This window comes from Falco punctatus, assembly GCF_963210335.1.
Source record: "Falco punctatus genome assembly, chromosome: 1".
Taxonomy (NCBI): domain Eukaryota; kingdom Metazoa; phylum Chordata; class Aves; order Falconiformes; family Falconidae; genus Falco; species Falco punctatus.
This window is the reverse complement of record NC_137580.1, coordinates 35,381,548-35,394,349: the sequence shown is the minus strand read 5'-3', so window position 1 is coordinate 35,394,349 and position 12,802 is coordinate 35,381,548. Positions and strand designations below refer to the sequence as shown.

The following is a 12,802-nucleotide window of genomic DNA, read 5'->3' as shown; positions in this document are numbered from 1 at the left end:
GAGGTAGGCATCACTGTAAAAAAGATGCAGAAGAAAGAAGTACACCACTATTTTAAGAGATAAAAGGAGAAATTTTAGTTAAAATATTTTACAATAAAATAATTATGATTATAAATCTCTTTAGTTAAATATATACACATTACAGGGTATTCTAAAAAGAATGAACTTATTAAAGTTTCAAGCAGATCTAATGCACAAAGTCACCACTTCGTCAGCTTAGACTGTAATGTCAGTTTAACATTTGTGAATGGCTATATCAGACTAATGGTGGTGTTTTGTGCAAACCTAAAAAAATTATGAAAAGCAAATCTCCAAATCCTTCCGTTCCCACAGTAAATAGATAGAAAAAGTAGTTTACACATACACACACTTACACACACAAACTTTGATTGCATACAGAGGTTAGAATGACCAGCACTAAAATAACCCCCATTTCTACAAAATAATTAATTTCTTGATGTAGCTTTTGAAAATTACAAGTTTTAAGTGCTAGCAAATTGTGCTTTTAGGCAGCCACATGGCCAATAAGGTAGATGTTGTCATAAAGGTGCCCTACAAAATCTTCACTAATATTCTGTGCAGCTCGTCTTGTATTTCGGATGAATTCCCGCTTTGACATTTTGTTCTTCACATGAGGGCTTGTTAGATCAATGGAAAGTAGAATCAAAGAGTAACACAGTACATAAACTGCATCTAGACAAGAGAGAATAAATAAAAAAAAATTAGAAAGGACACTGTGATCATTAATAATACTGTTCCCTGTCTGAGAACCTTACAGTCTTCATCATCTGGGCTTACCATTATATACATCTACACATATGTAACAACCCAAAAGGGTATCCCAGTGAAATAAAATATAATATACTAATTTTCAAAGTAATAACGGCAGAGTATCTTTTAATGCTTCTACATTACCCAAAAGTCACTAAGGGCTTTATGCACATTCATTGAAACAGATTCTTGAAGTTTTTGTAAATTAAGGCCAACATCCTGCTAAAGCTTATCTCTAAATATGTAAGCAGTCCAACTGCTGAAAACTGGCTTCCCCCCAATCAATTAGAAATGCTTGTTAACTTGAGCGAGGCCCAGAACTCCCTCTCATTTCTGTGGGACTATCCACAAGGCAAAATGTGAAGTATCTAAGTCTTTGCAAGAGGGAACTTAGAGATAGTACACAGCTTAAGCACAGACAAAAGTGAAGGAAAGATAACATGAAAATAAAACTCACTTACCATCTGGTTTAAGAAAAGAATCTTTATGTTTTTTTTCGTTTATTTTCAACCCAAGTAGAACGATGCCTGTATACTGAACCCTCCCAAGCCACGTTTGTACTTGGAGAAATACTTGTTTAAGCGCTGAATTTAAAACTATCACAAAACAGTATCATCATCCAGAAATATAAAGACTGATCCATTGAATATCGAAGCTCTATTTTGCTTACCAGGGCTAAGGCCAAGCTCTCTCATCAAATCAGGGTTACAAGCACAGAATCTGTGAGAGAACTTTGTTATGAGAGTCTCAAGGTACTCCCCACGCTCCTCAGGAGCATGAATGTGTCTGAAGAACTCTCTCAGTGCATTTGGCAAGAACTGATTTCTGAAGTTGTGCAGCGTCACAAGGTCATCCAAAACATCTCGCCTGGTAGAATAAAATCCCATGTAATTAGAGAAGTTTCTTTTAACTGTTTAAATATGAAAATGTAGGTTTTAAAAATAAAAAAGCTTTACTTTATGATCTTTGTCTCTTGCTGAAAGACAAAGGAAATTATCACTAACAGCACAAAGATAATATAAACACATGTTCTTCATACACTTACAATAGTAGCCAAATACTATAAAATTATACATTCATCAGGATTCTAAGTTTCTTTATACGTATATTCAATCACAGTCTACATAGATGCTTCACTTCCTTTAAACTGTCTGACAAAGCCATTAAAAAGATAGTAAGGGGAATAGATTCATGTGTGTCACACATTTTGGGGCCTAAGTAGAAGCCGTTACAGGAGTATCTTGTTAAAACCAGGCTTAAGTTAGATAAAATTCGGTCACAAAACCCCTTTGAAGTCTAAGTCCATCAGGGTGTGATGCTCTCAAGTGTTTTCCACTGAACACAGAAATATCTAAAGGATTCAGACTAGCCTACATGCCCACATGTGCAAAAAACATCTGAAGGAAATTTGGAAGCAAATTTGAAGTGAACTAAAGAATATTCTCGTATGTTTATCCTTTCTATTACACATTTCAGTGCTAAAAGAAGTTTCAACATTTAGAAACCTAGTTATTTTTAGTGCCTGATTACACTCTGTTTATGAAGAGAAGATGAATGGCAGTAGTGTTGCTAATATAAACTTGCAATCTCATCTGCTAAACGGTTCTGTATTTTTTTTCTGTTGCCAAAAAAATTGGTAATACGAAGTTTTACAGCACAGAACTGTCAGCAGTGATAACGCTACAGAATGACTTCTTTTATTCCTTTAGTGGTACAGGCTGAGGTAGATGAGAAGCAGGAGAGGATTCCTGCTGGAAGTGCTGCTGTCCCTCTGCTCTTCCTGTTTAGGTCCAGTTATTACTCTCCTCCTCTTTCAACCTCTCCTGAACGTTTGGGTACTCCTTTTTCCTGATACTGCACTACCCCAACCTGAAGATATCTTGGAGGGCAAGAGAAAACATTGTGGAGGTAGAAGAGCATGCTACAGCAGGCAGTGTTCCCTACTGCAGCTCATGCTGCCTCCAAGAGGATACTCCATTGCATCTTAGGAGGTGGGTGTGACTTCTGCCCGAGAAGTATCAGATAACCAAACAATGGCTAAATGAGTTAACATTAGTTAAAAAGCTATCATCACTTGGTAAAGTGGTAACTGCTTTTGCTGATTAACACTCATACTAGACAGGAAAAAAAGAAAACTCAAGTGAAAAAACCCAACAAAATCGCTATAATCTTCATGCTGTATGACATCCAGATTTTATCCTGCACAATTTAAATGCTCACTGTAACTTCAAAAACATTTTATGCCCAGAAATGCAAAAACACAGAAGCAGCACAGGATGTGAGATTTGCTAGTGTTATCCGTGGTATTTTCAGTGGTTCTTATAAAGTGTTAGAGTCACTTAAATCCCTGTTAACTGTTCATATTTAGCAGCAGCGTTACTTAGTTGCATTTTCTTGATCTTTAAAATTACATCCGTACAAGCAAAATATTGTTGAATGGTGCTGTACATTGAAAATGAATAGGAAATGTCTGAAGAGAAATTCAAATTACCTTTCATCAAGGTAGATTCTCAGCTTCTTCCAATTTAGCGTTCTTGTGCAAAAGATAAACTTAGCTATTTCTTTTGGCGAATCATCTAGTATGCCCTTTGACATAAAGTAGTTGACTCCCTGAGATAAAATACATGTATGTATAAATATATTTACTCTTCATAATGTGTTTAGGAACAAGTATTGTACTTGGCAATGTAGGAACATAATCCTACTAATTAGTTGGTTTGTTTTTCAGAATTATTCTTCTTCCTCTAAATCACATTTCAACATGCATAATACACTCTAAAATTATAAATCAAATGCAAAGAAACAATTTATTGTTATGGTTGAGATTTTACACATACTCATAGCAGGAAATTTAAAATTATGAACCCCATAACAAGCATGATAGTTCTTTAATAATTTCTTCACAGTGTGCACTAGTATTTTGATATTCATACTTTTGTAATTGTATTTAAAATGCTGTGGGGTCCATAACTTCTAATTTCTTAACTTCTGTAAATAAGAAAATCTTAGCCATAATGTGTTTAATCTTTAATATCTTTCTGTAAAACATTGATGTTCTCACATGTATACAATGTATCACATTCAAATAGATGCAGTAAATGCATTTGTTTAAATGTGTAATAATGTAAATAAACACAAGCACACTGATTTCAAAGCATAGGTAAATATCAACATATATAAATATGCATACACATAAATAAGAACACTGTACCTAACAAAAAAAGTTTTTAAAGATAGGACAATTGTGTATATCTTATATTAATATTATGATTTCCAGAATTTTCCACACTTTGCCAAGCACACATTTCTTATAGATTCCACATGCCAAATTTAATTTAAAAATATTTCAGTGATAGTCTGGATTCTCTCTGTTCATTGAAATGTCTCAAAGCATAAAATTATTTTCTTTATGATCTCAGAAATCAAAACCAACCTAAATGGATTTTAAAATGCTCACATTTTTCAACAACAAAAATCTAAATCTGAGAATAACTATAAACAATTATTTTCAATTCAATTTTGCAGGGGCTGGGAGTAGTTCTGACCATTTGTTACAAAGACGTGTTACTTAAGTACAATATTTCTTGACTATACCATAATGTTGAAATAATGTAAAAATGTGCAGGACAGTGCATTTCTGCAAAGGATAACGTACTAAGGCCACAACCTAAATAACTTTTAAAATACTTATGAAATCTTTTTTCATAAATCTTCTGATATCAGACTTCACAATATTTTGCAAGTCTGCCCTTTTAGATTACATCACATCAGGGGCAACCTGTCATTCAGTGTATAAACTAACTTCCCAGTGCTCTTCAATTTTGGTTAAAAAAGAAATAAAGGACTGAGTGCAGGTTTGGAAAGTTGTTTTATAAAGTCGCTTAGTAAAGCAAACTCTCAATTATATTAATCAAAAAATAAACTCAATATATGTTTAAGATATCGATAACACAAGTAAAAAGGCAACCAACAGCTGTAATATTATCTAGCTGTTTTCACCAGTCCATAATTGCTTACATACTTACAAGACAATAGCAGCTAATCAGCATACCTTTTTTTGTTAAAGGGATGTTTTATAAAATGAATAAGAAGGTTTTATATAGGTAAGACAGAAAAAAACCTCTACCAATTTTAGACCCCGATTTTAAGAAGAATCTTTATTTAAGACTGTAATGAAATGTGTTACACTGTAAGATTACATATAAGTCCAAATTAGATCATATTTAAGTTTGACCATAATATGGGTGGACAGCATAAGATTAAGTATTTTCTTGAATTAGAGCTAAATAGTAAACTAAAAATGGGAGATCAAAGTTAACATCAACTCTGTATTAATTCCTCAAGTATTATGGCAATTTATGCAAGACTAGCAGAAGAACATCTTCACATATATCCTGACTTAATGAGACTTACACATTTGCTTTAGTAATAAGTGTTAGCTTAAGGTAATATGAACTGAAGTCTGGCAACAAAGACTCAGTAGTATTCCTGCTGCATTTATTTAACAAACACTGCACCATATCCAGAAAATACCTGGCACGTCACAGATGAGGCAGGATGAAAATAACACCTTCTTTAAGACAGACAATGGGTTGGTTTCTCTGTGACAGTAAATACCGTAAGTAATTTCTTTCATGCACTATATTTCAACTCAATGTAGGATCTTCCCCTGATAAGCTACCAATTCCTTGCAAAGCATTTTTATTCTGTCTTTAATTCTCTCTCTCTCCTTCCACCCCCTCTTCCCCCCATCATGCTTGATGGTATCTTCCCGTGAATGTCTTGTTACTAATTTTCCTCATCTCCACAAATAAACAGGGTATAAATAAAATATACTTCAGCACATGCCATCATTTTTAGTTGCTTTTTATTTCTTCCTAAGTAACCACAACTACTTTGCAACAATAGAAACCTGATTTCTCTTTAAAGTTCTTAAATTTTGACTCACAGCAAATGAAATTTATTTACAAGATTTACGGCATGCCATTGAATCTGCTTTTTGTAACACTGTAAACACTGCCTTGAATTCCTCCCTGAAGCCACACTTCAAATAAATCACTTTTGGTAGCTAAAATGGTCACTCCTGGCAGGTATACTGGCTGATATAAGTAGCTCTACACATTATTAAAATGTATGCTAAGATTATTTATCAGTCATCTGGTGATTCTCTTCGGAAACGTTTGACTGAAGTCAGGTAGGCAGATCTGTGCCACTATCTACCAGGTCTGAAAAGGTCTTTTTAACACTCAGGAAACACTGCAGGATCAGCGCACACGGTTATGTTCTTCTAATTCTGATTTAGTGGAAGAGTAGTTAGGTGAACAGTACAACAGCAAAGATTTCCAGTAGCTCTGTCTGCCTAACTTAGACGAAGAACCTGCTTGTCACCATAATGTTCTTAACATTAGAGAATTAGGAAAGATGCCTTAAGAATATTTTGCCTTTGTGACAAGAATGCTGCCACTGAGCTTTAGACAGCCCTCGATAAAATCTTAATGTATGAAAGTGCTGATTTAAATTATATATGGAAATAACAATCATAACTATACACTAGTTGTAACAACAAAAGCCATTCATTGTATTTCAATGTTATTTTCTACATAGGTTGCTCCTTTTTGTACAGTCAAAAAATGCTTCTTTTATCAAGCTATTCTGTTACTGCACTGACACTCCCTGCTTGCTTTCTACCTGTTCCCAAGAGCCTTTCCATTCATTTATATCCATACAGGGTATTGAAAATTGAGAAGCTTTCTTTTTCAGTATTGGTTTCATTTCTGCATTGATTTTCTTCTCTGCTAAGAGTACTTTCAGAACATTTCAGTACAGCAGTCAACACTAGAACTTTTGCAGTTGCCTTTGACATCTCTGTTTAGATATGCATACAAAACAAACCAGGCATGTTCTAAGGTAATGGCATAGAAATTTTGGAATCAGTGTTTTTCTACACATATATGTGATTTCTCTTTAAAATATTTAAATGGAATTGTTTGCAAAGTCAGAGTTGGAAGACAATGAAGCATTTTACCCAATGCTTATTTAAAAGTAGTGCAAGAAAATACATGACAAATACATTTGTCAATAAAAACAAGTTCCACTTAATATTTGAAATTTCAAATTTAACATAAATGGTTGTACATATGCTCTATTTGTTTAGCTTGAATAGTTTTGAAAGGTGACTAAATCACTAGTAGCAGACTGACAGTAACATTTTTAGGCGATTTATAATTCTGTGAGTTATATGCTTTTACATTTTGGTAGGATTACATGAGTATCAACAAAAAATGCTGATTTCTTTGTAATATGGACTGTATTAGAAAAAGACGATTTTGATCACTGACCAAATTCAAGTATCCTTAAGCAAAAGCTGAAGATATACATGAATTCAAGTTTAAATACTAGCTTAACTATTTAGATAAATTCTTTGGGGGCCGTGACTGTAATTTTATTCTGTACATACAGTGTCTGGTGTAATAGGACCTCAATTTCTAACTGGGGCTTCTAAGTAACACTAACATTATTAGTAAATAATAATTAGACATGTATGGTATTATTCTGATTTTTCCAGGGAAATGCAGTATCTTAATATATTTCATGGTGCCTCCTCTAGAACAAAATGCACAGTACTGATGCTATATTTTCTAATAGAAATTTTTAAGATTCTTTTCCTAAGTTACAAATCAAGTCATTTGGTGACAAATGAAGACACAATATAGAACATACACTTCAAACAGTGTCTCTTTCACTGTGTGTCTTTAAAATATAGTCTCAGTGATACACACTTATGATGGCAAAAATCACAAGCACAACGTAGAAATACTTCTCATGTTACATGGAATCTATAACTAATAATTTACAAGATTAAATTTCTCTGCCTTTAACGTACAGTTTTAATAAGGTTTCAGCTGTCTGGTCCATTTCAACTTTTTAGATAAATCCCACAAAAGAACTTCTTCCTTCTACAAAGGGGTCCTCAAACTTTTTAAACAGGGGCCGGCACGTGGATGCAGTGGCAGGCAGTCATCTGCGGCTGCTTGGTTTCCCCCCCAACCCCCGGCAGCGTGGTCTGTAAATACCGGGGGCCGGATTGAGGACCCTTGGGGGCCGTATCCAGCCCACGGGCTGTAGTTTGAGGACCCCTGTTCTACAACATACACATACTTCTAATAATCTCAGGGTGAATAAATCAATGCATCCCAAAATTGGCTTGCTTAGTAGATCACTAAATTGGGTAAGTTTAAAAAAAAAATGGTTAGAAACATTCCATGATTTATAGGCTATCAATAATTAAAAGTCAGGTAAGGTAGCTTTATGCAAGTGGCTAACAATTCTTTTATAATTAAGAAAAGGTCAGAAAATTGACCCCCCTAACAAAAACTAAGGCTAGTTGGTAATGAATGAGACATTCAGAAGAGTGGAAATCCAGCCTTACTATAAGCACTGTCTTACTGTACTTTATTGTTATTATGCTACATAAGGGAAAACCTGATCTCTATTATAAAGTGTGAGAGTTTAGATATAGTCCAGATAGCAACAGATCCATAAAAACACATGCTATTAAACAGAATCAGTTAGAATAATTATTATTAAGAATGAAACAAAAAATTAGATCTTCTTTCCTGACAAAGAATTCTCTTTTCCACCTTCAGTTCCAATTTTAACTACATAAATAGGTCCATGTAATAAATGTGACAAAATATTTTGTAGGGAGTTAGAAACACCATACAAAACAGTGGGAAATAACTCCTGGTTGCTTACAAATTCTGAGTCATAAGCATATGAGCTATGAAATGAGCACTGCATGAGAAACATTTCACATACACATACAGTCTTTAGAATAGAATACAGCAGAGACCACGTAGGCAGATTAAACAACATAATATTCATATTGAAGTGTTAATACTAACACTAAACCACCCCCTTTCCCCATAGAAACAAAAAACAAGTTCCAAAATCTTGGCTACAATGGTGCTGCCATATGAAAAAATATCCCCAAACCAACAAACAAAAAAAATAATGAGATACCAAACATGCACTGGAGTTTTTTTTTCAGATTATGTGTAACGTGATTAGGCACATCCTTCCAGCAGAATGTGAGCACCTGCTATGAATTATGCAAGCTCATGCACACAATCAATACATTAAATTACAGCAGATACCACAACACCATGCACACAACAATGGCTAACCAGAGAATCCTACCACAAAGTGTGTAGATGCTCTTCCCTACCCCGTGAGCCACCGCTAGCTCTGGAGCTGTTGCTGTGGAGCCTGGTTACCCATTTTCATGACATGGGCGGTGTCCTTTGGAGAATCTTGCTCCTGTGGCTGTAAGTATTCCTATTTTTATAGTAATTTGATCAGGTCTGTTATCAAATGTAAAGCAGAGTTTGGCAGGAAACTCAGAGATGCAATTTGTAATAGTGGAATGTCATATCATATATTCCAGTCACAGTGTCTTTATAATAATAATTCTGCCAATATCACAGTTGTAAACAATAAACGCAACGGTATTTGTGAATTCTCCTGAAACTCAGGTCCTCAATGATTCCTACCAGGCTATGGTGCTCCACAGGGAGAGAGGAACAGAAGCCCTTAGGAGATACCCTGAGGTTCTCATCTCTTACTAGGCCTGAAGCAGACTGTTTGTACTACTATTGTACAATATAAGCAAAATGAACCCAGAAGAAGTAAGTGTAGTATAATAAATTTAATACCTAATTTAGGTATATTATAAGGTAGTTCTAATTTGCTTCATTTCCTTTAGTGTTTTTTTTACTCAGTGCCTTTTGCAAAGGCTCCAAATACTTTAAAACTACCAAGGGTACTTTAAATTAGTCTGGAATATAACAGCATATTATAAACTAAGATAGTAAGTGAAAAATTACATTAAAACAAATCAAAAGACAAAAAATCGGGTAGACAAAGATGCTACCAATTAAAACTTGATATATTCTTGAACATACATTTATGTTACCTAAATATTGTATTTCATTTATGTAAAGCTTTACACTTATTATTATCATCATCACTAAACTCCTGCTGAAAATCAAGGCTAATCACTAAAGTGGCAAGGTGCTGGTAAGATGTCTTGGCCCTGCAAATCACAGTTCAAGGCAGCATTCTACCAGAAAAGAGACAAAATACTGTAATTTGTAACTAATAAAAGCAGTGGGTTTCTTCATTTAACAGAATATGAGATAAAGCAAGAATTTAAACAAAATCACATTATTGTAATGATGCATGTGACTGCTTTATTTATTTCACCTCGTGGCCACAAGTTCATGTTTTCTGTATTCTATCAGCAGAGTGAATGATTTGCTCCTAGAATTCTGTCTATCTTTTCATGTTCCTTTAACCTATTTCCTACTTTGGATTTATCCAATCACCACTTCCTTGTGTATGAATAAATACATGCAGGAAGTTAACACTACTTTTTGTTCTGTACTGCGTACCTTCTTTTCCTAGGAAACATGAAGCAGGAGTATGGTTTTGTACGTAAAAGACTCCCTGTCACTTGGGTGTTAATTGCGTATCTCCCAGGCAAAAGCTGCCTACTCTCACTCTTTTCTTCTTTGAAAGGTGACAGTGAAAGCAGAAACTGACTTTTCCAGGTAGTTAACAAACTAATAAATAGAAACCTTTTAGTCTGACATGAGGTTATTTTTTGAAAAGAAATATATTTTGTTATATAACACAAAGAAATATTATGCATAACAAACATCTACAGAAATCAAACTAATGTTTAGGATAGTTTAGCAGTACATCTTTTTCATATTTCAAATTTGCTCCCTGATAGTGGAAATATTTAAAAATCCCTTACAGGAACAGTAACTGTCATAAAGTAATTCGTGTTACTTTATATCTCATCCTGCCTTAAGTGAAGCTGGATCAAACTCATACTCTGCAGAAGCATTTTAGTATTTAAATTTATGTAAGCATATTTTATCCTTTTCAAATTCACCATATTCTCTTCAGTTAGGATATCTGTCTCATTCCTAAGTCAATACGTAGCTATGAACTTCTGGCATCCATAGGTCAGACCACTGTACAGAGAGCTTAAGAGGCAAGCCACGTAAATGACGTGCACATATACCATATGCAATAAAATATCAGGATAGGGCTGTAATTTAGTATTAATCATTCCTACAGTAAAACAAGCACCTATTAAAACTTGGCCTTTAATATGGCTATAATTACAAAACAATCAGAATTATTTTAACTGTTTATCACTGTCAGCAACAGTTCACTTACCTCATCAGGGTTGGCATTAAAGGTGAGACTGCCCTCATCTAGCTGCATATACAATTTTCTAAAAGAAAATCCTAGAGGCGGATTCTTATTGTATATAGAACAGTGACCCCAAGTGGATTTGCACAACCTATGAAAATAGAATTAAGTCTATTATCAAAATTCCTTTCTGTATTTCATGTATGTTACAGAAGCAAAATGAAATCAACATTACAAAGCCAAATATTCAAACTATTGGAAAAGTTAGAAACAGGTTGATCGTAACACTTAGTTGTTAAGCTTTCTGCATGTGTGTTCCTGAAGTCTTCAATTCGATGATTATTGTTTTCTGCTCTCATAGGATTTGCTGTAGTTAAGTACAATCTCAAAACATATCCCAGTAGGTGGCATCATAGCAACGTCCACACAGCTGAGATCTCTGGCATTCCTAGTGTCTGAACACTGGGTAACCGTGACAAGTTGCCCTTCCTGCTGCAGTATGACAGATTAAAAAATTGTGTTTCTTTTCTTGTGCCCCAGTTGTGCAGCGAGACACCACATCTGACCAAAATTATGTCATTAACTCACTGCTTTCCCTGTCTGCCCTTTTTCCAGTCTTGACTAGTCCTAATTGTTTGATCCAGCCCCATCCCAATCTTCCATCACTTCTCAGTTTCTTTCCCTTCTATCCCACCCTGACTCTGTATGTTTCATGTTTCTGTCTCTCATCTCAGTCTCCTTGATGACACTATCTGAAATTGTTGAACTTTCACTTTCTAGGCACTCTGCTACCTAGATTCCTTACTGAACTGGTAGTTCTGCTTCAACACACGTGTTTTGTAAATAATTATGAGGCACAATGCTTAGGACCCAACAGGTAATCACTGAGACATGGGAGACACTTCGTTTTCAGTTCAGGAATGTGTCTTCTTTGGACTGAGTTTGGATCTGCAGCCTCAGGGCTTGCCAATACCGAAACTCAAACACATCCAATACATGTGGAATATGGAAGACTTAAGTTGTCTATAGACATTAAGCAAACTGAGTTTTTTATTTATAGCTAAATCAGGATATATTTTTCACTACCAAAGCCTATACTTTGAACTGGGTATTTTTTGGGAAGATTTCACTAAAAAGCTATTGCCCAGGATGAACTCTGAGGAAAATATGTATTTCCCCCCTTCCCTGTATGTTAAAGATATACACTGCTTGTAGTTAAGTAGCTCTAGTATCTTCAAGCTTTGGTCCAGGGAATATATTTGTATTTAATGTGGTTTTGATACTAAGAACTGAGTACAATACAAGGCATACTGATATACATGAACTTAGAAGCTTAGCAGATCTTCACTAGAATTCCTGTTTCCTGCCAAGACAACAGTCCCCAACAACAGAACAATTGTGACTAAGAAGTTATAACTGCACTGTGCTACTGCTGAGTTCACAAAGTATGATAGGAAGGGAAGCTGCTTAACTCAAATGCAGAGGGGAAGAGATAGATGAGGGAAGGAAGAGATGTAGAGCACAATAAGGAAATTGCACCTGAAAAGCTGCCCAACTATTACAGAAATACTACTTAACTGTCTGTGCAGTTAAGGGGTAAGAATACGTTGTGAAAGAAGATACAAGTTCTGCTGACCATCTACTCTAAAGATAAGCATGATTTCATGAGTCTTTCCTAGTCTTGTAAAACATAAAATATCAAAGAAAATACTTCTAATTAAATGTTGATCTTATTCTGTTTGATAGAACATTCCTTTATCTCCTGGACATATGAACTCTGCCTATATTATATAGATGTGTTTCA

General features: G+C 34.8%; 1 protein-coding gene across 2 annotated transcripts in view; it reads right to left on the bottom strand.

Moving 5' to 3' along the window:
- Positions 1-446: 446 nt before the first annotated feature.
- Positions 447-12,802, bottom strand: part of FBXO8 (F-box protein 8) — a 17,540-nt gene continuing 5,184 nt past the window's right edge. For both annotated transcript variants that reach the window (XM_080373121.1, XM_080373120.1), the window contains exons 3-6: positions 11,023-11,149; positions 3,263-3,381; positions 1,442-1,638; positions 447-693 (exon numbers count right to left, since the gene is read on the bottom strand). In XM_080373121.1, coding sequence (XP_080229247.1) covers positions 506-693; positions 1,442-1,638; positions 3,263-3,381; positions 11,023-11,149 — 631 coding nt within the window. In that variant the 3' untranslated portion in view covers positions 447-505. The remainder of the gene's footprint in view (positions 694-1,441; positions 1,639-3,262; positions 3,382-11,022; positions 11,150-12,802) is intronic.